The following is a 26882-nucleotide window of genomic DNA, read 5'->3' as shown; positions in this document are numbered from 1 at the left end:
TGTGTGTGATGTCCTTAGGTTAGTTAGGTTTAAGTAGTTCTAAGTCTAGGGGACTGATGACCTCAGATGTTAAGTCCCATAGTGATCAGAACCATTTGAACCATTCATTCACTGTATTATGAGTTGTGATTTACGTTCTCTCTAGCATTACTTATTTTTAGATTTTGAGAAGAATTTTCAGGTGGTCCCCAATTTTTAGTGAGTGGCCTGTGTCTTGAGTATTTACCGGGCTTAGAACAATCCGTGTGCTCTCTAAACAGTGTCTTGAAATGTCTGCCATTTTGACCAATGTAAAATTTGTAGATAATAGATTTGTTGACTTTGTATTGTAGACAAACCTCCTACTTAAATTGTTTCAGGTTCCGGTAACATCACAAAACGCGTGAATTAAAACATCCTATGTTAATCCAAGAATATCAATATGACCAACATATAATAACTCTATGATATGACTCTTTAAATGGAAACGTGTTATTAGCAAACTTAAATAACATAAGAAACGTACGTTAAGTTCGGAGAAAACCAACAGTAGCTAGCATTCACTATAAGACTAGAGGAAGCTTCCATTTATCTCTTTCAGCTTTCGGCCTCAGAGTGTGACTTACAAAAATCACGTAACGTTGTCGCAAGCCATTAGATTCTTTTTATGGACAAGGAGAAGAAAAAATGCAATCAGGTTATTTTAATTCATACTCTTTCTGGACTTTATGAAAATTTATTATGACCTGCCAAATAAATAAATAATGATAAACATTTCAGTGTATCAAACGGCTCTAAGCACTATGGGACTTAACATCTGAGGTCATCAGTCCCCTAGACTTAGAACTACTTAAACCTAACTAACCTAAGGACATCCATGCCCGAGGCAGGATTCGAACCTGCGACCGTAGCAGCACCGTGGTTTCGGACTGAAGTTGCCTAGAACCGCTCGGTCACAGCGGCCGGCTTCAGTGTATCGCGAGAACTATTCCAAACCGGGTATTTACACCGTACAGTCACATTAATGTCCCCCACCTGTCAAAAGCCTGAATAAATCACCTTTCGCAGCGCGAGACGTGCAGGAAGAGAGTTTTGTATGTATTGTATTGTATGTTAACCGGGGGCCTAGAAACGACGGAGAGGCTCCGTCCCCGCCGCAGCCGCAGTGGTCCACAACCCCACGACGACTACCGCAGTCCACTTCACCCCTCCGCCGCTCCACACCGAACCCAGGGTTATTGTGCGGTTCGGCCCCCGGTAGACCGCCCCAGGGAACGTCTCACACCAGACAAGCGTAGCCCCTATGTTTGCGTGTTAGAGTAATGATGGTGTACGCGTACGAGGAGAACTAGTTTGCGCAGCAATCGCCGACATAGTGTAACGGAGGTGGAATAAGGGGTACCAGCCCTCATTCGCCGAGGCAAATGGAAAACCGCCCAAAAACCATCCACAGACTGTCCGGTACACCTGACCTCGACACAAATCCGCGGGACGGATTCGTGCCGGGGACCAGGCGCTCCTTCCCGCCCGGAAAGCCGTGCGTTAGACCTCACGGCCAACCGGACTGGCTAGGAGGAGCGTTAATGAGGTTATGGTATTTACCGACAGGGTTGCGGAGCCATGCCGATTCCAGTGTCGTGGCCAGCTGCGCTACGTTTCTCCGTTGAGGGTGCGTGACGCGAATAGCTCGATCGAGGCCAATTCTTGACTAGGTCTAAATCCGGGGAGCTTCGTGGTCCTGAGAGTACTGCAAGCCCATCGTGTCGTTCTTCGAACTACGCACGTACACTGCGAGCTGGTAGATGCCGTCGTTCCCCAAGGATAGAGGCATACTCAACATGGCTGCTTGATCCAGGTGCCTGCTGCAGAGGCCCGTACGCAGTAACGTTCGCGCAACAGCCACTATTGTTAGCCCCCCCATAGTTGATGTGGGCGGTCAGTTTTTGAACAGTTGTGAAGGCATCTATCCGCACGTTCACATCTTCGCAGCAGTCGTTCATCGCTATCATCTGCGATCCTCGGTGCCATCGCGCCGTTTTGCCATGCACGGCATACCTTACCCATGGTGGCACGCGAACAATTTAAAGACTTAGCCGCTTCGGAAATGCTTGCACTCTTGGCCCGAAAGTCAATGAATGTGCCCTTCTGGACGTCAGCTAATCCGCTCCGTTTCCGCGTTACAATAGCAACAGCAGCAGCAGCAGCAGCAGCAGCAGCAATGCGAGTCGCCCGACACGCTTCACTGCTGGTAGTGCCATCTGCCGTCTGTGGGTGGTTACTACACGCTGACGTCGAACATGGGAGGCGGTGACAATGTGACTGGACCGTGTACCTAACTTCTTCTTTCAAATGACCAAATGTGTGACCTCTAGGACTACGATGATTCGTCTTGGGAAGTTATGTATTCTTCATACTAACTACATTTTATTCCAATTTACAATGCCCTTACCGGTGCTGCAACATTCTGATAATAAATTGGACTTCTGAAAGAAAGCCATGACAAAATGTAAAGATGTAGGATGCAAAAAAGGCATGCGTTTGGGGCTGAAACAAAGAATCTACCAACGAAAAAGAAAAAAAATTCTCATGGTTAATAGCACGTGGGGAGGCATGGAACGTGCACTTCGTTAATCAGCTTTTGAAATAAAAAGAGATGCAAAGAAAATTTAATTATCCATTAAACGAAGCTAGGTCACACTGGAATCCTCATTCCGCCAATATCATTACAGCTGATCCGTGGAGTGCTGTGATTTATATCAAGTCGTCTGCCTGCAGTAAAGTCACTGCTGAGATCAGACTCTACGAAATTATGCCTTTGCTCCATCAGTGACCGAAGACTAGCTGATAAACTTCTCTAGTGTCCCCCTAACGGGTAAATAATAATAATAATAATAATAATAATAATAATAATAATAATAATAATACACTATCCTTCACATACATTCAATGAAGGCAGGAGTTTCCCTGCGACTCATCATCGGTTCCTGTTGACCAGTGAAATGCAAGTGCCGTGTATACGAGTTTAGAATAACTAACTCAGGCTACGTAGATGGTTCTGATTGTTGCCTACTTTTCATCGATGATGCGTGGCTAGCAAGGAGAGGAGGAATGGTGGAAGATTGCCCACAGAACACCAAACTTAACGTTAATGTTCTGGATTCGATTCTAAGCCACCTCTGAGTGTCTAGTGTTCCACTTGATGTTTGTTGATGATTCCATGATATGGGACAGTTAAGTTCGATTGTCCCTTCGAATTCCTTGAAAGGACTGGGTTATGTATTGACCCGTTACTCATTCTCTCTCTCCCTCTCATGATCAACAACAGAAATACAATACAATACAGTAACTTACTGCACTACACAAATACTCACCAGTCGTACACACACCACATACTACGTACCAGGTCGGAGGTGGGCAATGGCGAATTACCCTCAGGACATTTGTCCTCAGTCTTCATTTTTTGTGTGTATTGAGCGAACTTCTATTTTCGTTTGGCTCTAACGTAGAGACGTAAAGACACTGTTCTTGCGTTTTTACATGCTCATATTGAACAAGAAATGTTAAAGCAGGTTGGGGGGAGGGGATAAGCTCTTAATAAGTAAGCCTGACGGGGTTGGTCACCCTGGCTGTTTTGGGCCAAAACCTGCTTGCTGAAGGCAGGAGTAAATAGCCGTCACATTATAATGATTGTCATTCTTCCCGCGCTCCATACGTTAACGGAAAGGGAAGGAATTCCAATAACTGGTACTATGGGACTACCCTCTGCCATGCACTTCACGGTGGGTTGCACTGTACAGATGTAGATTCTAAAAGATCCAACAAATACTTGAGTGGCCGTCCCGAAATTAGACACCCCAAGGTCACGCTCACCAGGGGGGAGCAGAAGCAAATGCGTCTCTGCCATTGTGCGCATTGTGCCACAGAGGAACACTGCGCCCATACTTCTTTGTAGGAGGCTGTGTGTTTTCCTCGAGTATTGTTTTTCCATAATAACTCCCGCATAGTGAGTGATGTGTTTTAAGCGTGGAAAAGGAATATGCTGCTTGCTGTTATTCTCGCGATGCCCACCTACAAAAGATCTGGATGTCGAAACTCAGTTGTGAATGTCTCAAACGCTACAATACTAATTCGTCGTTTGAAAGAAACTGATGTTGGAGACATGCGTTTGGGACTGCTAAATTTACCACTGAAACATATGGTTACGAGTGATGTATTACCATCGTGTAATTATTAACGCCTCTGATAGCACACCACGCGCAACAGAAGAAAGAACGGAACGTTTCAATAGATGCAGATTGCTAACCGAAAGGGAATAGGTTCGATTCCCGATGGCACCAACTGTTGTTTTGTCCTTTTTTTCGTGTGGTCATAAATGACAAGAAAATCGTCTCCAACACACTGTCGCATCATATTTCCAGTACGAGATAGCCGAATGGGCACTACCCAAAAGCCAATAACTTGAAATAAAAAAATAAGCTTGATATCTAGAACCAGCATAGAGACTTTAGAAAAGCTTTCACTACGGAGAAACAGTGCTGATAAATGTACATTTACAGATGAAGTTGTTTGTAATGATTCAGATAAAATCATTTTACAGAATTCCGCAGTTGCATTACAAAGGAGAAACACTCATCTGAAAACCATGTGCACGAAATTGCGAGTACATAATAAAGATCTTCGAATTCAGTTCTGATCGATGAAAAAGCTTCTGTACGATGAAGAAAGAAATCAAAATGCACTTGGGTCTCCTAAACTTATTAGAGTACAGGACAAAACAGTTTCACCCAGTCAAATCAGAGTTTTAGTCGGCAGGTCGAAACGGGGTCGATGGGGCAGAGAGGACATTTCAAATTTTTAATCTCGCGCTCCGTTTCGCAAAAATGTCTCTGAGCACTATGGGACTTAACTTTCGAGGTCATCAGTCCCCTAGAGCTTAAAACTACTTAAACCTAACCAACCTAAGGACATCACACACATCCATGCTCGAGGCAGGATTCGAACCTGCGACCGTAGCGGTCGCGCGGTTCCAGACTGTAGCACCTAGAACCGCTCGGCCAAACCGGCCGGCCTCCAGTCGCAGAAAAATTAGTTTTCTCGAATAACCTGCATCTAAAGTGTCAACCATGCATTTCAGTTGCTACCCTGGTATTTTTTCAAGGATATTTTAGTGGTGATAAAAATGCACGGTGTAACACTGACTGGCAGAACATATTTGTGTTTTGTCATTCGATGAAATGAACACTGATAGCAGAATTTCTTAAGATCAGAAAATTGACAGGATACTTGGACTTCACAGCAATGTGCCCGTTGTTACGAGCTGAGGGTTGTTTACAACTTAGAAGTAGCCAGCCTACTTCAACTTTTTATATTCGAATGATAGCTGCACTCTTGGCCGAAATAACTGTGTGGTCCTCTGAAATGTGTGTTTGCTGACGTCCCACATTTGCTCAAGCTCTTGAGGAACCATTTATTGGATCAAGGAATCAGGTTAGAAAACAAGGCAGTGACAAAGTAACTTTCGAGAAACTGTTAATAATGAATAGCGTCGGGTGAAAATATATCTCAACGACGCTTCGCAGTGAAGGGCAGAGACCGACAGCAAATGTACTCAGCAGCTCAACCACTGTCTCTCACAACTGCACAGGCGAGCCCCTGTTAAATGCCTAAAGAGAAGGGCACGTCGGTGATTTCATAAATATAGAAAGTGACACCTTCAATGTGCTTGATTCACTAGCCCGTGGATTCGATATTAATTTTCAAGCCCAAGACCATTTCCTACATAAATTTTATAAATGCTCAGAGAAAGTCAGCGTTGGCTGCTCAAAGCATCTTCTACCACTTCAAAAAGTGTTACTGAAAAATATTCGGTCAATTTTTGGGTCCGTTCAGTGACCTAGAAGTTTATAATAATGAATACATTCTCACCGTACGGCTCAATCAAGACTGTTTGGATAACTTGTTTCCCTTATAAAAGGCCTTGGACATTTTTGTGATCATTCTTCAACAGTCGCGGCAAAGAGCGGGTTTTGTTGTGAGCAAACCGCCCACGATGTTCCTCTTTCAAATGCATCGTGTGCTGAGCTAGGTGAAGAAGGAAGCTCTGTGGCTGCAACTGTGTTTGGCAGCATCTTGCAACATATGCCTGTGGGGGGAGGCAATTGAAGGGGAAGAGATCGAAGACCTAGACTTCTCAGTAGCCGATTCCGATATCCTATCAGTGCGTTTATTTGTACATGTTTCAAATGCTTGAAGTTTTTACTAGTTGATAGTGTCTGACATGTCCTGAGGCATCAAGGGATCACAAATTTAGCATTGGAGGGCAGCGTGGAGGGTAAAAATCGTAGAGGGAGACCAAGAGATGAATACACTAAGCAGATTCAGAAGGATGTAGGTTGCATTAGGTACTGGGAGATGAAGCAGCATGATGCACAGGATTGAGTAGCATGGAGAGCTGCATCAAACCAGTCTCAGGACTGAAGACGACGACGACAACGACGAAAACAACAACAACAACAACAACAACAACAACAACAACAACAACAACAACAACAAGTGGAATAGCAATTTACATTTCATTGTTCCTGTAGAGACTAAAACATACCACAGATACATCGCATAAATGCGCGTTTATGTGTTACAGCGCTGTTCCCTTGGTAGAACCCAGTACGTTGTCCTCGATGGTGAGTGTTCATTGGAGGTGAGGGTATCATCTGGAGTGTCCCAGGGAAGTGTGGTAGGTCCGCTGTTGTTTTCTATCTATATAAATGATCTTTTCGATAGGGTGGAGAGCAATGTGTGGCTGTTTGCTGATGATGCTGTGGAGTACGGGAAGGTGTCGTAGTTGAGTGACTGTAGGAGGGATACAAGACGACTTGGACAGGATTTGTGATTGGTGTAAAGAGTGGCAGCTAACTCTAAATATAGATAAATGTAAATTAATGCAGATGAATAGGAAAAATAATCCTGTAATGTTTGAATACTCCATTAGTAGTGTAGCGCTTGACACAGTCACGTCGATTAAACATTGCAGAGCGATATGAAGTGGGACAAGCATGTAATGGCAGTTGTCGGGAAGGCGGATAGTCGTCTTCGGTTCATTGATAGAATTTTAGGAAGATGTGGTTCATCTGTAAAGGAGGCCGCTTATAAAACACTAATACGACCTATTCTTGAGTACTGCTCGAGCGTTTGGGATCCCTATCAGGCCGGATTGAGGGAGGACATAGAAGCAATTCAGAGGCGGGCTGCTAGATTTGTCACTGGTAGGTTTGATCATCATGCGAGTGTTACGCAAATGCTTCAGGAACTTGGGTGGGAGTCTCTGGAGGAAAGGAGGCGTTCTTTTCATGAATCGCTTCTGAGGAAATTTAGAGAACCAGCACTTGAGGCTGACTGCAGTACAATTTTACTGCCGCTAACTTATATTTCGCCGAAAGACCACAAAGATAAGAGAGATTAGGTCTCGTACAGAGGAATATAGGCAGATAGGGAGAGAAGATGCTAGTTGTGGTACGAGGTACCGTCCGCCACGCACCGTATGGTGGATTGCGGAGTATCTAGGTAGATGTAGACGATGTTCCTTACTGACGTCACAGCGCCAACCAATGGCAACACAATGCTTACTGCCCAACCTTATTTTTCTAAGGACCTTCACACCCGCTCCCTGCAGTCCGCCGGCGCTAACCGACGTGATTCCCTCGTCTGAGTACACGCACGTACCCTGTTACAAGTGCAGTAGGTCAGTGTCAGCTGAATGATCACTGTTTCCGCGCGATATCGTGTATTCACTTGTGGCACCCTTCCCGTGGAACGACGCACTGATGTCTCTATGGTAAGTAGCGAAATGCAGGAACAGGGCCTATCTGTAGTGATACTCCGGTCGATATGCGTAAAGGTTGAAAAGACATTCGAAAACAATTTAAAATTGTCGTATAGAAAGTACCGGTACTGAAGATTTCTTATTGATCTGATCGGAAGTGAAAGAGCCAGGAGTAATATAAATTTTGCGAAAGTTCATAAAATGACAACAAAATCTTGTAGTATTTCCTATAATCGACTATATTCCTTATTAGCAGTGTCTCTAGATGTGAACGGACGTTTTGATCATCCAAGAGAGAGATACATGTAAAGGGAAATCATGCAGTTTGACGATTTTCACAAAACATTTCTGGCCGGAACTGCACTTCAATACTACGCAGAGGAGAGTATCCGATGGCTAGAAACATACAGAGTGATCTCTGTGAAAAACTTAATTATTCTGGCCCAGAGACCTCCGTTTGTCTTCTCCGCTCACTCGGTTTCGATTCAGAAACTATAATCATGGGCAATTTTTTTTTAATGGAATGCAGAGTCCTTGCAGCAGCAAGAACGAAGTTTTGTGTAAAATGCGCCTAACTGCCTGCTAAGGACAATAGTCTTGTAGCATACTCTGGGTTTCACAAAACATGCAAAAAATATATTTTGCTCGATTTCAACGGAAATATGGCCTGAAAATACCTAAAATTACTTTTATATAACGTATATCGGCGTTTTGGGCGAAGGTTGCAGGAGTAAGGGAATATTAACGGTCTTATTACGAAGAGCCGTCGGACTTAATATCCTGACTGCAGCGTACTAGTAATCGCGCGCTGTCGCACACGGGGCTCTCGTAAATAAAATGCATTCATTCGTGACATGATACAATAATGATGTCTCGGACGTTAAAATTAATTTTATAGCTTTCTCAACAACTATCCCGCTGGAAGTTTCCAGAAGGCCTAACAAAACGCAAATCCATCAGCGACCACATGTTTCATTACACAGGCTGAACAGTTTCACGTCTCTTACGGTATTTTATATTTTACCTCGGAATACTTTTATGTTTTCACTATAAAAATATGTACCATATGCATCTACAAACTTTGAGAATGTTCATACATTATTTTCAGTCCAAATATGTCTGGGGGTTCTGTATTTTTTTTCCACTGGTTGAAATAGAGATATTTTTCTTCGAAATTTCTTGTAACGTTAGTTTTTATTTTTTTTCGTACCAGCTGGAAAGAATTTTCGTTCGGAAAGTACTTAATTATATTCTAGACTAGAGGTATAATATTTTTTCCGAATTTCTTGACAGTGCCTTGTGGTGCCTGTTTTCGTGGCGGCCGCTATAATCATTCAATAGCTTATTCAAACAGGTAGTTTTCATAGCCTGATATAAAATTATCATTAGGATGGGTACCATGTTTTTACGAACCTTAGTAGCGAGTATGCCCATGGCGAAATCTCAAGTGTTTCCGCCACTCAGCGTAAAACTGGGTTTCTACTCCAAACCCCCACCCCCCTTCCAGCTCGGTTCCTGGATCTCGGCTTGAATGTGTTTACTGTATCTAGTGTAATGTGCATATCAGAAAGAACCAATAAACCCTCGACTCTTCGAAGAAACGAACTGCCATGTATAAAATAGCTTCAGATTGCCGATTACTGTACAAAAGAGTTAATGTTAAATATTTGCTCTGAAGCATACAATCGAGAGAAATTTTAGAAATGTTTTTAAATTATTACGCGTAAAACTTTTTGGAAGACGCTAATTGCTCTCATTCTCAAATACTGGATGACTTGTCCAAGTATTTGCGCGCCGTCATTTACGCTATCACAAAGCAAACACAGCTTCTATTGTCCTATAGTGTTAAAAGTTTAATATAAGTAGATCGACAGCATTTTAATTTTTTAGGTTTGGTCAATAATTATGCGTAATACTGACACGAATTTTTGCTGTCCCTACGCTATTTTGGGTTCCAGTACAGAGTTATAGAAATGTAGATTCTTGCTTAACTTCCCGCTCGCGCGTGAGAAATTTCGACAGAAATAAAATACCTCCATTCAGTCCCTTATGACCAGCCTGGTGTGGAAGCTGAAAACAGTAAAACGTAGGCCAAAGTTTTAAATTTCACGTTCAAGAAATCTTTCACACAGGAGAATCATACGAACATACCGTCATCAGACCATCGGACAGACTCCCGTTGGGACGACATAGTAATACGCATCTCTGGGGTAGAGAAACCATTAATCGTGAATCTTTCGTCCAGCACGAAGTCGCAAGCAACAGAAAAAAAGCGCAGGTGACTCTTGTATATATGAAGGGTAGAAGAACGGAGCCGCAAAATTACAGACTAATATCCCTAACATAGGTTTGCTGCAGAATCCTTCAACAGATTCTCAGTTCGTATATAATACACATTATTGAGAATGGGAAGCTTATGTCCACGAATCAGCATGAATTTAGAATGTATCGCTCGTGTGAAAGTCACCCTGCCCTTTTCTCACATGATATACAGATAACTATGGACGAAGGGCAACAGGCAAATGCCGTATTTCTAGATTTCCTGCAGGCTGTTTACGAAGAATTCAATAGTAATGAGTGGCAAAGAATATGAAAGAGTAAAAACATTTAAATATTTAGGTTCTATAATAACGGAGGACAATAAAGTAGCAGTAGAAGTTCAAGAAAGGATAGCGGGTGGAAGTCGTTGCTATTTTGCCTTGCAGAACGTATTTAATTCCAGGAATGTTAGTGGGAATACAAAAATAAAAATATGCACGACCATATTAAGACTTATAGTAATATATGGATCAGAAGGCTGGGTATTGACATTAAAGGAGGAGAACTGGTTATTGAGTTGGGAAAGAAAGATACTGAGACGGATTTTTGGAGCAGTGAGAGAGGAAGATGGCTGGAGAGTAAGAACAAATGTAGAACTACAAACATTTTTGGGACAGATGGATACTGTTGTTAAAACTAAGCAGGGAAGAATAAGATGGGCAGGACATATACAGAGAATATTAGAAACTCTTAGTATCAAGAAATTTTTTTATGGGAAAACCTGACGGGAGAAGAAGAGAGAGACCCAGGAAAAGGCGGCTGGATGATATGGAAGATCCAAAGGCGATGGGAATAAGAAATTGGAGAAGGAAGACGATGGACAGAGAAGAATGGAGGCAGGTGATACAGGAGGCCAAGGCTCTTAAAGGACTGTAGAAGAAAAAGTTAACGAATGTATGAGCATATGGAGTAAGTTGACAGATATGTGAGTGGCTCGAAGACTTCTTAAGTAACATAACCCAGTATGTTGTCCTCGACGGTGAGTGTTCATCCGAGACAAGGGTATCGTCAGGAGTACCCCAGGGAAATGTGAAAAGACCGGTGTTGTTCTCTCTCATATGTGATTTGCCGGACTGAGTGGGCAGCAAGTTGCTGATGCTGCTGTGTTGTACGGTAAGGTGTCGAAGTTGAGAAACTGTAGGAAGATACAAGATGACTTAGAAAAAATTTGTAGTTAGTGCTATGAATAGTAGCTAGCTCTAAATGTGATAAGGGTGAGTAGGAAGAACAAACCTTTAATGCTCAGATACAGTATTACTAGTGTCGTGTTTGACGCAGTCAAGTCGTTTAAATATCTGGGCGTAACATTGCAGAGCGATATGAAATGGAACGACCATGTGAGGACTGTGGTCCGGAAGGCGAATTACTGGGAGAATTTCAGAAAAGTGTGGTTCACCTGTAACGGAGACCGCATATAGGACGCTGGTGCGACCTGTTCTTGAGTACTGCTCGAATCTTTGGGATCCTTACCAGATAGGACTGAATGAAGACATCGGAGCAATTCACAGGCGCGGTGTTAGATTTCTTACTGGTAGGTTCGAACGACACGCAAGTGTTACGGAGATGCTACGGGAACGCAAAAGGGAGTCCCTGGTGCGAAGGCGACGGTGTTGAGAAAAATTTAGAGGAGAGGCATTTGAAGCTAACTGCCGAATGATTTTACTGCCGATAATAACCTTGCACGGAAGGACCACGAAGATATGAGAAATTAGGGCTCTTACGGAGACACATAGACAGTCGTTTTTCTGTCGCTATATTTGCAAGTCGAACAGGAAAGGAAATGACTTGTAGTGGTACAGGCTACCCTTCGCCACGCACCGTAGTTGCTAGCGCAGTATCTGTGTAGATATAGTACTTCCCCTTGCAACAGTCTCCTCACACAGTTTCACAGCGACACCTTTTTGCAGGAGCTGTCACTGGGCGCCGAAGACGGGGGCTTCGCGCTGCCAGTGAACACGGCGTCGCTGCACGTGGAGCGGTGCGCCAACGTGACGGTGGGCGCCGGAGCCGTGTCGCAGCAGGGGCGTCTGCGCCTCGTGCACGTGGCCCACGTGGCACAGCTGCGCCTGCGCACCGCCGCCTTCGGCCGCGACGCCGCCACGCTCGAAACCTACGGGGCTTTACCCCCGCTCGCCATAAACATCGAACGCTCCAATGTCACCTCCATAGAGAGCTTCGCCTTCAGGTTTGTGCTTCATCTGGTCTTAAAAGTTTTAATTATCACCTCAATAAAAATCAGTGACCATGACAGTTGGTTCATCTCTAGTTAGCTATAAATATAACAGGAAGGCCACTCTCGGATAATACACAGTGGCATAGTCACCCGGTGCGGGGTTGGAGTTTTAAATTGTGAGCTCGCTCACAACACACACTTTTTTGTGGGAGAAACAAGTAAAGTGGTTAGTTAAAACAAATTATACTGACGGAAAAAATTGCAACACCAAAAATTAATTAATGTAGATTAATGAAATTTCAGGAATAAATCTAAGTTACAAAAAGTGATTAACACTGCAAGATCACAGGTTCATGTAAGTGTGAGATACGCCACTGCAAATGTGAAATGCCTGATACATTAAAAACTGGTGGAATCATACTAGAGATGTCTCGATTAGAGACAGATCTGGTGATCGAGCAGGCCAAGACGACACGTCAACCGTCTGTAGAGCGTGTTTCATTGAAGCAGTGATATGTGGGCGAGTGTTGCACTATTGGAAAACACCCTCTGGAATGCTTTTCAGGAATGGCAGCATAATAGGTTGAATCACCAGATTGATATACAGATTTGCATTCAGGGTGCATGAGATTGCTCGTGGTGTCATACGAAAACACATCTGAGACTGTAACTCCGGGTGAAGGTCCAGTTTGTCTAGCATGCAGACAGGTTGTTTGCAGACACTCACCTCTCCTAGCCAACACACATGGCATCACTGGCACAGAGGTAGAACCAGCTTTCATCAGGAAACACAACAGATCTCCAGCCTGCTGTCAAATGACCTCTCACTTGACACCACTGAAGTCACAAATGGCAGTGGATTAGGGTCAGTTGAATGCGCACTATGGAGTGTCTGGCTCGGAGCTGTCCTTGAAGTAAACCATTGGTAACAGTTTGTTGTGTCACTGTGGTGCCAAATGCTGCTGCAAGTGCACAACAAGGCACCAGTACCATTCGCCTGAACACAATGCTCTTCCTTCTCCATAGTGCCATGTTGCTGTCAGGAGTCTGGTCTTCTTGTGACCTTACATTCTCGTGTCAACCTTTGTCTGTGGCTACATCCCTGCCAAGTCTCTCAGCAGTATCGCATAAGGAACATCCGGCATCACGTAGCCCTATTACATGACGAAGTTCACTCACTGAGATGTTGATAATGGCATCTTTGTCGCCTTGAAGGCATTCTTGACTAAAATCAATTCAAAACAACCAATCTAAAAGGTAAATAATGCTCATGACTGTTATGGTGTGTATTTAAATGAAACATGATTTGCAATCCTCATAGTGGAAGTACTAGTGCCACTCTTATGTGACTGGTCCAAAATTTGAGTAGATACCATCTTTCAGATGTAGAAACACACCTACCACCTTTTGTTTATATTTTTTTGTAAATATATTTTGTAAACAGTTTTTATGAATGGGAATAAATAAGTAAAACATTTTTATAAGTCTCACAGTTTAACTGCTTATCCATGAAGAAATACAACTAGACAAAGATTTTATTGATAATAAGTGACTTCAACATGCAGCTTAGAATATCTTCCTAACAACTTTTTCTGCTGCGGATTTTGAAATTGCTTTATCATAACCAATAACTTTAGCTACACTGTTTTTGATTGACAAAATTGCCAAATTGGAGAATATTGCTTGACTCATAGTGAACTTAACATAATCCTTACTTAGTTTGATTTTGTGAAGAACTACTTTTCCATGACACAGCCAAAACATATCAAGCTAAGAAAAATCTCAATATTAAAAGGAGACTGGGAAGAGGTTTCAAAAAGTCATATTCAGCCATGAACTGTAAGAATCTTTTGGAATATTGGGAGCATGCAGAAATCTTGTCTGGAGACAGAATTTCTGCAAGGATATCATCCTCAGGAATCTCATCATAATTGTCAACTAAACTATTTACAACAGTCAGAAGTTCCATTTTTGAGGTTTGTCATACTGCTGGACCCTAATAAAACAGAATAATGATCTGATGACCAATTCATGGTATTGCAATGTGTACTTATTTCTAGTAGAAACACACAGATACGTTCCAGCTTTGACCTTCTCAGTTCCTAATCCAAAGACAGTGTCTCATCTGCAATCTTCTCTCTAGGCATCATTTTCTTCCTTATGATAGTTCTACATTCTTGCCCTTTGCAATTCAAAGTGCCTCATGAACTATTTCTCTAAACAATCTGAAGCTGAATCCAAGAATCTGTAAATACTGTTAAGCATGGTTGACTACTTGTAAGGCCGTGCTCCACAAACACACAAGACAGGCAACGAGTTTGAGCAGCTCCTCTTTTTTTTATAGTTTCTGAAGAATCACACCTCTTCAGTGTCATCGATAATTTTCTTTAAGGCATTGAAACTTATGCATAACAGTTTCGTAGTGAGCACTCCATCATGAATCTGGAAGTATGTTAACTAACTTCAACATTCGTCAAAAGGATTGTCCATCTAAGGAAAGAAGCTGTGTAAAATGTGTACAACCTTTCTAAGGTCTCCAAAAAGTCACACATAATAGAACTGTTGCAGAAGTGTGTGATCCGCACAGGTTGAGATAGTAGTTTGCACAGGTTCCAACTGTGCCTTAGCATTAAGTTCACAAATTCTTGCTTGAACCCTTCAATGCACTCCAAACATCGTAGGAGGACATTGTTATTGCCAGACCATAGTGTTCAATAACCAGAAAAATACATTTTATTATATTAACAGTTTTCTTCCAAATATGCTGAAAAATAACCCAGAAAAAACTCTCTTACTTTTGCTTTTTTGTTTTCTATATGAGCTTATCATATGATTTCTCTGGTTCAATAAATACGCAAGATGTCCAGCATGCTGTCAAAGATGATGCAAAAAATACTTGGAATTTTTCATATCATTTAAAATGCTTAAATAAACAGTGTGCCCAAAATGGAATGAGTTACTCATCACTTGCCAGATATTCTGTAGGTATATATGCTTTTGCATTTTTTCCCTATATGGGACAGAAATTCACAAATAGCAAATAAAATTCAGAATTCACCAGCTCATAATCATCATTTGCTTAATGTATAAAAAAGTATTTGACATCACAGCTGTGTTTTCTTGTAATTTGTCTTATTGTTACACTATACAATATAATGTACCACACCGGTAGTCTGGCAAAAACTATCTCTCGTTTTATACTAGCCCAGATTCATAGTTGGGTCCTGCTTCTCCAATCTCAGCACTTGGTCACCACAGCTTCAGGTAAATATGTGAAAATAATATTGTGGTTTTTTACTGGGGCTCCTTTGGCTAAATGGCTCCATGTTTAATTCAGATGAACTGTTCAGACGGGGGAAAAAGGAAGCCATTATTAATACCAATGGTTTCAAACCAGAAGTGTCACTAATATCTGAATGAGTATTGTATTTACTTTCTTCAATCTTATCATGCTCAAGCTTCAGAGAAACATCTTACTGATTCACCACCACCACCACAAGCCCACAGCTCTTGGTCTAGTGGCTCATGTTCCTGCCTCTGGATCACGGGGAGATGAGAGGAGAATCGTTAAAAATATAGCACACCAAGTAGTAACTTCTGTCACATGTATATGTCATGGTACTTTTAAGAAATTGTGATGTAATTTGTTATTAAGTGCAGTTTATGTAAATTTAGTGATTGTAAACTCTGGACCTATACCATGGAATTATGGCTGATTATTGTGTGTCATAATAAATACAGCCCTTGGAAAAAAAATTGTGGACACTAATATATATAGTCAGCAATGAAGCAATGCTTCAATTACAATTAGAATATCAGATGTGACATACTGTACCATTTCATCAGCTTCAAAGACAATTGTTGAGTAATGCCACTATACGTCATGGGCACTTGTCTAATAATCAAATCTGAAGCATGTGATTTATAGAGGTAATTATGATTATTTCTGCAAATATAAAAAAATACAGACATTTCACCTATCAAGTACACAACACAGACCCTTGCATCTTTGTTGGCATTTATATCCCAACATACATGCAGATGCACAATTGTCAGGTTGGACGTGCTGCTAAGCTGGCTTAGTTCTGCTCTCAAGGCACCCTAAGTCTCCTGATTTAGTGGTATGTTATATATTATTTCCAAAACTACTGTTACATTATAAAAATGCACTAATACAACTATGATGACTGTCAACAGCAGGGTAGTTGGGAAATCTGGTACCAAGTGGACATGTTGTGTGTCCAGTAAAGCACATGGGGGGGCATTTATAACGAAAGGGAAAACTAAACTAGCAGCTCATTTTAATGTATCACCTCTGGCAGGGACATTATGGCCTTCTGCCTTGTACATGCTAACAGATATTTCTCATGCCTTTCCCTTAACGATACATGCACTAGTTCCCCAACCCTACTACACAGACAGATTTTCCTTGCCATGCTCTGTCTCTGTCTGTTGCACATACCTGGAGGTGCCAGAGTGTCACATTCCTATCCTGGGCACTTGCTGCTTCCCCCAGAGCCACTGTTCCTAAATCCTCTCTCCCCACCTTCCACCTGACAGCTACTGAAATTTTCAGTTACCTTTATGTCCCTGTCGATCACTTAACATCCCGAGTCATTACTTTTACTCCTAAATTATTTATTACATCAATGAAACTTTAGCTGCCTCTGTACCAGGCAGTTGCAGGCACAATCTTTTCTGCAGGCATTAGAGGTACAGTAATTTCACCACCAATAACAAATCCTCTCTAATGGCATCACTATGGTCAGATCATCGAGCTATTAAGGCATCATTCAATTTTTAGTGCCATCAGGGAAGAAAAACAGTTAATCAGAGTTTATCGTCACCCAGACATAACTGTAATTTTCCCTGCAGAAGCTACTTAGACTTAGTGAATTCATGTGAGCAGTTTAAGAATACTGTGTGAGTTTGCAGAAACAAGTCACTAATTCTGCAAAAACCGAAATATCCTACTTGCTTTGCAGCAACGTCTAATGAAAAAATAATGCAGTGTACAGAGTAAGTTATGATTTACTTCTTTTTTTGTAAATGTGTACTTGGCCTCATTCCATATATCCTTTTTGATGATGAGATGAATGGAAGAATTTTTCAGTAGATTATGAATACCTTGTCTGAATTACAGTAGCGTGCCTAATTATTTTTCATGCAAAGTGCAGTGTGCACATTCTCTTGGCACAAATTATACTTGGATTTATTATTTTATCACTAGGATAACACTGTTTTGGACACTGGGTACTACTGAGCATCTGAAGCAAAATTATGCAGATTATGTATTCTTGGTAGCATAAAATTGTTTACATTGCTACAGACCTGGAAAATGATTACAGAAACAAAATATGATCATCACGAATAATTGTTGCCAGTCAAGTTCACATAGGTTAACAGAGGTCAGTTTGGCTACACGTAGTACAAATCAAATGGTTCCCTCCCTGGGTGTTGCTGTGATATTCACCTCACGTCCTTCTTCACATTAAATCTTCAGTTTTGCTATTGTTCAGATTCAATATAAATAGCACATCCCTCTATAATGTGCTAGGTGACTCAGTTCTCAGGTCAAAGGAAGTAAAGACTGTACTTAATCTTTCAGAGTTCAGAGAGTTCATTAAAAATATTTTTTCTAATAAGGCACTCTTTGCTATAAAGCTTTTGTAATGTTAAATAAATGGTGTTCATAATTGTAAATATGGTTTTTGCTATTTTTTCAGAGATCGGATTGAAGACATTCTTCTGCACGCTCTGCACATTGAATACATAGCACCATTCTCTTTTGCTAGTCTGGGAGAAATGGACCGACTGGAGATCATAAACTGTACAATTGACAAAATTGAGGGACAAGCATTCAAGAGGTTTTCTGTGGACACATTTATCATAGCTGGAGGGAGCATCAGTGGTGAAGTACACAGTCGTACTTTGTCTGATGTAACTGTGATGCGTGAAATGCACATAGATGGACTGACAATGGAGGAAGTGCGGAGCCGGGCATTTGAAATTGAAGGTCCACAAGTCTTCACACTTCGTGCATGCAACATAAATCGGACTCATGGCGAAGCATTTAGAGTGGTTGTGAGAGGGCCTGTAGAAATAAGGAACAACTACTTCTCTGTGTTAGATTCAGGTGCTTTTGCTGGATTGGCTGTAGATGGATATAGTCTAAGACTTCATAATTTAAGAAGGGTTACATTTGAAAATAACACAGTTGAAGTCTTTCAGAAGGGTTCACTACGTTTTAACAAAACTGGTCTTGACATAGTTCTAAGAAAGATAGTGGTAAATCAGCCATGTTCGTGTTCTTCACTAGAAGAATGGAGTTCTTATATACAGAAGGATGTTCAGTATATCCAGTTGAAGGGATCTGCATCACTGTCAACAGAAGAAATATTGTGGTGTATAAAGCAAGAACCGCCGAAGAGAGCTATACTTTTTAGAGACTTCCAGATGTTGCAGTGCAGTGCTATACCGTCTGGATTGAATTTGTTCCTTCTCATCATCATTCCTATTTGTGTTCTGCTACTGGTAATTGGTATCTGCATAATTTTAATGAGGCGGAAACAAATTAAAAATCGGAAGCACTGGGTTAGTGTGCCAACCTCTAATAATTCAAAAGGTGGTGATGAAAACAAAACTGCCAAAGATAAATCTGGAACACCAGAAAATAGACTGAAACTGGTTGTTCCTGATGGACGAACATACAGGGAAACTGAATTACATGTTATTGTTGAAAGAGCAGAACCAATAACAGATAATTTTCTCACTGCATCGAATGATGGGAAGTGAAGACTTTCTTCATGAAGACTGTTGATCTTAAGTGATTCATATAAGCCTAGCATGCTTAGTGCAACAAGTACCATGCTGTGCTAACCACAGAATGCTAGTCACAGTACTACGTTGCTGTGTAATGAAATGTATTATGCTTTAAAAACATCATGTAGGATGCAATAATTGATACATAACTGTGATATTAAATCACTATGTACACAAATGTGATAAACTGTATGAAGTGATGTGGAGGAAATAAAACTGTCTACATCCATACATAATACAAGGAGTAGATACATGCATATTTAACATAGTACCAATTGTGATTTTTTTTCCTTATGTAAATGAAATGCAAAAAATGTTGATAGTAAGCAGTATTCACATGGAGCAAGATACAAACTATTTTATTTTTTTTTGCAAGAACTAGTCATTTTTCTCTAAACATATTGAATATGAATGTAAATTGTATTATAAGTTTTGTAAACAGTTGAAAATCAACTGTGTATCTGACTTAATAAAGTTTCTTCGTATGAATATTAGAGTTTGGTGTCCAGCAATCAATTTATTTATAAAACGTGTTTGTTATAGCTATTTGCCTTAAATAGCAAATCGTTACATTGTTTTGGCATAATTGAAGCTACTCTGACATTGCAGTTTATATTCTTCCTGTACCTTTATTACATAAATTTCTTGATGTTACCCTACTCCATATATGCAGTGATATAAAACTTTTCTTTCTTTCCCTTCCCTATGAAGACTGAAGCATTTGCTGTCACTATAGAATTGCCAGTGCTGTATGAAGAATTAGTTATGGCTTATTTAAACAAAGCACTGAACATTTTTTTTCTTTCAGTGTAGGATTACAACATATTTAGACATGGCCCTTACTACTATAACTGACTACTTAAATTTCTTGTACATCAGGTTAGTCAGCCAAAGGCTTGAGCATCAATTTATGACCCATCATAGGCTGGAATTCTTGTAATACAGTGACTTCTTACTTTACTGATTTTGATACATGAAGAATTACGAGTCCACCCTAGCTTCACACAGGTGAGTTATGATCAAAATTCAGAGAACAATCTTAGGTCCCCAAATATCATTAGTTTCACATAACTTCAGTGATTTAAGCAGTGCATACCAGGAAAGTCCTTGGGAGGCACAAATGTTATCTGTTCCATACTGAATTGGAGTTTGGAATGACATTGAGTTGCGAACTAACACACCACCTGGTCCATCCAAATGCAGGGCCGGTTCAGTAAGAGGTAATTTGTATGACCTTCTCCCACATTTCTAAATGATTCCAAGGAGTTTTGCCATTCACCACTAAATGGTAATGGCACTGTTTTCGCGGCGGCGGCAGCAGCAGCAGCCGCCTTTCATTCGTCATAGTTCAGTCAAAATTTATAAATTATGTACACAAGCCTCCCTTGTGAATCTGTCTGTCTATTAGTGGAAACTATCAAAAATCTGCAGTAGTTCATGAGACTAGTCCAACCATACAGACAGACTGGTGGGCAACTCCAATTTCTGTACATAACAGGTGCAGATGCATAAAACTGGAATTTCCCTGCAGATGGTGCTACCCATCAGTGTAGGGCCCACGAGACTGTGTCTGCAGCTCCATCTGCTTCCTGCAATGGCTGATGATGAATGTCAACACACAGTAATCCAAGTTCCATACATTGGTATCTGTTTCCAATATGTTTAGTTTTATGTCTACGAACTACAATTTGCAGACAGCATTGAATGCTTGTCAAAGCTTTTGGCAAACATGCTCTTGGGGAAAACAGTGTTTTGAGTGGTTAAAAAAATTCAAAAGCGGTGATTTTGACGGAGAAATGACGAGCGCCAGACACCATCAAAAAAAGTTTGAATAAAATGAATTGCAGGTCTTATGGGATGAAGATGATACTAAAACTCAACAGGAACTCATTGAATGTGATGCAGAAATTCATTTCTCTTTTGTTGAAAGCTATGGAAAAGGCGCAGAAAGTGGGGAAAATAGGTTCCACATGATCTGACTGAAAGACGGCAAGCAATTCAAAAGAAAGTCGTTTCCCCATCAAATAGTGACAGTTGATGGAAAATCGATATATTTTGAGAAGCACTAGCATTGTAAATCATGGGTGAATCCATTCAATCCATAAACGTCCACTGCAAGACCGAATCGCTTTGGTGGGATCCGAAGGGTGTCATCTATTACAATCTGCTAAAACCTGGTGAAACTGATCACTACCAACAGCAGATGATCAATTTAAATTGAGCATTACATAAAAACAACCTGAATACGGAAAAAGCCAACACAAAGTCTTATTGTTCCATCATAACATCCCATCACATACTGCAAAACGGGTCAGGGAAACGATCAAGGTTGGGAAATACTGGGGCATGCAGCTTATTCTCTAGACTTGACTCCTTCCAATTATCATCTATTTGCATCACTGGGACATGCTCTCGCTGAACAATGCTTCAGATCATATCAAAATGAACAAAAATGGCTCGCTGACTATTTTGCTTTAAAAGTTTTTTTTTTTTTTTTTTTTTTTTTTTTTTTTTTTGCGTTCATAGCCTGCTGGAGAGGTGGGAGAAACGTATAAATAGCAATGGAGATTATTTTGAATAAAATATTGTTTACAGGTCTGTGGTGTGAAACTGTTAATTACTGCAACCAAATTCCAGTTTCATACTACTACACCTGGTATAGATAGAAGATGCTAACACACACTGTAGTTCAAATCCCACATAAATGGCTATGCTTATGGTGGGAAACATAGACACCCTATTCAAAGAACACCAGTTTCAAACTAATCATCGGATAAAAGATTGTCTCAGATTCTTCTGCCGACATTTCTTTGATGTTTTTTCTGACATTTTGCCAGCACGAGTATCTGACATCATTGAAGCTTCACCTTCCATTGCTCACGGTGGAGTGGAGTCAGGCTCATGGCCATAGATTGCATGTACCTGCCATATCAACATCAAGAGCTTTTCTGTGGCCATTTCCGGTGCTGTTCTGCCATGCTACTTGTAACAGTCATCCGCTGCAGAATGGGAGTCCAGGAGCCATTCACTTTGAGGCTTTCTTTTCCCTGGTTGAAGATATTATCATGTTTATGATTTCTATAGCTTTTCTCAAGAAGTGGGTATAATAGGTCTTCTCTGCAGCAAGAACTTGTGTGCTGTGCCATCATCGATTTCTCCATGTACCCCAACCTGCAATGCCACTTACGTTAAATGATCCCGATGTTGGTTGATTGGCCAATCATTCCAATATAGACTTTTCCTCTAGTACATGGTATGTGGTATATTCCCAACATTGCAAGTTGGTCCCCTTTCTCCTATGCCAATCTGAGACACACTTTGATCTTATTTGTCAGTTTATACACTGAAGAGCCAAATAAAATGGTACACGTGCCAAATATCGTGTAGGGCCCCCACAAAAATGCAGAAGTGCCGCAACACAACATGGCATGACTTAAGTCTGTAGTACAGGTAATACTGGAGGGAACTGACACCATGAATCCTAAAGGGCTGTCCATAAATCTGTAAGAGTGTGAGGAGATGGAGATCTCCTCTGAATGGCATGGAGATACGCTCGATAATTTTCATGTCTGGGGGAGTTCGTTGGCCAGCAGAAGTGTTTAAACTCAGAAGAGTATTCCTGGAGCCACTCTGTGGCAATTCTATATATGTGGGGTGTTGCATTGTCCTCCTGGAATTGCTCAAGTCAGTCATAATTCACAATGGACGTGAATGGATGCTTGTGCTCCGATAGGATGCTCATGCATGTTACCTGCCAGAGTTGTATCTAGACGTATCAGGGGTCCCGTATCACTCCAACTGCACATGCCCCACACCATTACAGATCCTCCACCAGCTTGAACAGTCTCCTGCTGACATACAGGATACATAGATTCATGCAATTGTCTCCAGCCCCGTTCATGTCCATCAGCTCGATACAATCTGAAACGAGACTCATCTGACCAGGTAACATGTTTTCAGTCATCAACAGTCCAATGTCAGTGTGGACGAGCCCAGGCGAGGTGTAAACTTTTGTGTCGTGCAGTCATCAAGGGTACATGAGTGGGAATTTGGCTCCGAAAGCCCATGTAAATGTTTCGTTGAATGGTTCGCACACTGACACTTGTTAATACCCCAGAATTGAAATCTGCAGCAATTTGCGGAAGGGTTGTTGCACTTCTGTCAAATTGAACGATTCTCTTCGGTTGTCGTTGTCCCATTAATGCAGAATCTTTTTCCAGCCACAGCGCTGTCAGAGATCTGATGTTTTACCAGATTTCTGATATTCACGATACACTAGTGAAATGGTCATAAGGGAAAATCCCCACTTCATCGCACCTTGGAGATGCCGGCTCTAACACCAAGTTCAAATTCACTTAAATCTTGATAACCTGCCATCGTAGCAGCGGTAACCAACCAAAAAACTGTGCCAGACACTTGTTTTCTTATACAGGCATTGCCAACTGCAGCACCATATTCTGCCCATTTACATGTCTCTGTATTTGAACATGCATGCCTATACCTGTTTCTATAGCGCTTCAGTGTATATAGTCTTCATGCCATATTTGTGGACTATAAGGCTGATTATCTCTGTCATTCTGGGAATGTATAGCAGAAAAGCTCTACCCAACATTTCTCTTTCCGATGTGTCACTTTGCAGTGTTTGGGATTCGGAGTCACTTCTTACGTAACTGGTAGAGTACCCACTGCTCCTCAGAGTGATTTCTGGATGTTTATCTCACATCTGTGGTGCTGTGGCTCACTTATCAATCTTGCTTGCATTATGAGCATATTAATCATGCCTCTTTCCTGGCTCAAGAGGTGATTTGACAGTTTGTGCAGGTAGAGTCCATGTCTGTCAGTTTTTGAAACACATTTTGTCCTAGGTTTTGACCACCCCTAATGACCAGCACATCTAGAAATGGTAGCTGTTGTTCCTTTTCCACATCCACGATAAATTTTACGTTGACATGGAGACCGTTCATGTGTCTCAGGAAGTTGCTGAGCTCTTCCTTACCATAATGAAGGTATCATTGATGTATCTGACACCTTCAGCTGATGATGTCTTGCAGGAAAATGGAACTGATAATACTCCAGAGTATCATTGAGAGGCACTTCAGCAAACAAAAAACAATATCTAGGCTGATGAAGATGTTGTGTGGTCCAAGTTTTAGTTTCCGCAGCTTCTCAATGACATGTCCTGAGTCCTTTATGAATGTGACAGTCTTTCCCACATGTGACTGGGGCAGAAAAGCCAAGTGTTTTGCCAGTTAATATGTCAGTGAGCCGGGAGCACTAAAAATCAATTTTAATGGAACATCTTCAGTAATCCATGCAGCGGAGGTGGTATGACTTCTGTGTTGTGCATGTTCCTTCTTTGTTTACCATTTGAAGTGCCATTCAGTGACTCTCTGGAGTACACTGGTACTATTTTCCTGCAAGGCATCACCAAGCTATTTCATGCATGTCTCACCACGAGCTACTTCATGGGGAATGGCAACTTCTATGAATAGCTGGAAGGCATCAGCATGGTTAGTCCACTTAGTCCAGCAGTGGCCAACTTCTTTATGGGACATTTCAAAGCACAGGCACTGGACATGGCAACTTGTAAACCGAAGGTGTGGTACAGATACATTGATGGTGCTGTCATTGCATGGGGACATTGTGAGGAACAACTCAGTGACTTCCTAAGACGTGTGAACAGCCTCCATCTCAACATAAAACTTATGATGGAGGTAGAATAGAACAAACAGCTATAATTTCTTGATGTGCTGGTAAGGGGGATGGTGAAAACCTGGGACAAAGTGTGTATAAAAACTGATGCACATGGACCGATACCTGCATAAACTATCAAATCACCACCCAAGCCAGAAAAGAGGCATGATTAACATGCTCGCAATGTGAGCAAGACAAATATGTGAGCTGCAGCACCTCATACGTGATATGCAACACCTGAAAATTTTCTGAGGTGCAATGGGTACTCCATTAGTTATATAAAAAGTGTCACAAATCAGCGAAGTGACACATCAGAAAAAGAAATGTTGGGTATGATCTTTCTGTAATAAATTCCCAGAGTGACAGACAGAATTGGCCCTATATTGTTCAAACATGGCACAGAGACTATTTATAAACTGACAAGGTCAAAGTGTGTCTCATATCGACAAAGGAGAAAAGGGACCCACTTGCAATGTCAGGTATATAGTGCAGAAAAGTCTATGTCAGAATGACTGGACACTCAACCAACACCAGGATCACTGAACGTAAGGGGAATTGCAGGTTGGGGCAGGTGGAAAATGGCCATGGCAAAGCATGCACTGTGTGTGACCAACTATATACTAAAATTCATGGACACTGAAGTTCTTGCTGTAGAAAAGAGCTATCACACCCACTTGTGCAGAGAATCTTTCACCAAAAAAGAAGAAAACCTTAAAGTGAACAGATACTGGATTTCAAAGCTGCATTGGATGACCGTTGAAGGTAGCAAGGAGAGAACTGCAGTGGAAATGATCATGGAAAAGCCCTTGAACGTTGGTGTGCCATGTACATATAATCTGTGGCCATGAACTTAACTCCACTCCACCACCAGCAATGGAGGGTGAAGCTTTGAAGATGTCAGCAACTCTTGCTAGTGAAACATCAGAAAAATCTCAAACACTGGGTGGAGAAGCCATGGCAGATGTCAACAGCCAGTCATGAAAGCGTTAACGCTTCAGTAAGATAAGTGACTGTTATACGATCAATCATACGGAGATAAAAACAAGCATGTGCACATTTGTTTTGAAGAAAATACCCGCTGCTCAACATATCTACCATAGGATGAGTGGTTGTGGTTGTGCTCCATGAAGGAATTTGTTACTATATTAAATACTGCCTTTAAGTTTTTAGGACAAATTTGACCCCACCTACTTGAATAGTGAATTTGAGTCCACCATATTTTGTTATGCAATTATATTTTATCTCATAAAATTATTGTTGACTGAAAGAACTCCTCATGCCTATCAACTATATGCCTGGCTGTTACTTTTATTTGTTCCATTTTTAAAGTGTTATTTTACAGTTTTTGGGAGCCACAAATGCTTATGACTGTGTGCAACCAAATGTGTCCTCAAAAATGACAAAATTTCCATTCCCACATCAAGGCATAAGTCAAAATCAATGCCTGCAGGCAGTCTGAATTAATAGAAACATCCCAGTGATCTCCTGCCATACATCTCTCCATCTCTCTCTCTCTCTCTCTCTCTCTCTCTCTCTCTCTCTCTCTCTCTCTCTCACACACACACACACACACACACACACACAGACCGTCTGTACAGAAAATTTGGTCCCAGTGCTAAAATATGGCCACTGAGCAGTGAAAGCATTAGTCAACTGAGCACTGGAGGAATTAGTAATGCCAAATTCTATGAAGATATTAGATGAGAACAAAATTGATTAGCGAACCAGAAAACTCACGAAGAAACTGAAAAGCAGCTTTAAGAGATAAAAATACCTGGATTTAATTTGCTACATACATTCAGAAAGATGTACTAACAGTTTGGTGAATGCATTGGCTGTGAACTAGATGCTGAACTTCTGCACAGTATTGACACAGCTCATGGTATGCAGTGGAGTTAAACAGTTGATACCTTAGACATCTGCACCTCAAGCAGAAAAGACTGGTGACTGCTGAGAAAACTTGGAGGTGCCAACCCGCCAGACGGCATGAAGGCTATAGAACCCCTAAAATTGGATCACATATAATTAAGGTTAAAAAGGAATTCAAGGCTCTAAAATTAGCCTGTAATCCTGAGT

General features: G+C 41.3%; 2 protein-coding genes across 2 annotated transcripts in view; one reads left to right on the top strand and one right to left on the bottom strand.

Annotated features, from left to right (window-relative positions):
• The window catches only part of LOC126267348 (uncharacterized), a 66623-nt gene extending 47015 nt beyond the window's left edge, over positions 1–19608 (top strand). The window contains exons 2-3 of the mRNA XM_049972471.1: positions 12025–12302; positions 18017–19608. Of these exons, the coding sequence (XP_049828428.1) occupies positions 12025–12302; positions 18017–19085 (1347 nt within the window). The 3' untranslated portion in view covers positions 19086–19608. The remainder of the gene's footprint in view (positions 1–12024; positions 12303–18016) is intronic.
• The window catches only part of LOC126267346 (E3 ubiquitin-protein ligase MYCBP2), a 1244949-nt gene that overhangs the window by 981353 nt on the left and 236714 nt on the right, over positions 1–26882 (bottom strand). The gene's annotated exons all lie outside the window — the stretch shown is intronic.

The sequence above is a fragment of the Schistocerca gregaria genome, chromosome 4, assembly GCF_023897955.1.
Source record: "Schistocerca gregaria isolate iqSchGreg1 chromosome 4, iqSchGreg1.2, whole genome shotgun sequence".
NCBI lineage: Eukaryota > Metazoa > Arthropoda > Insecta > Orthoptera > Acrididae > Schistocerca > Schistocerca gregaria.
Note: the sequence above shows the minus strand (reverse complement) of the source record. Positions and strands in the feature narration are given on the sequence as shown.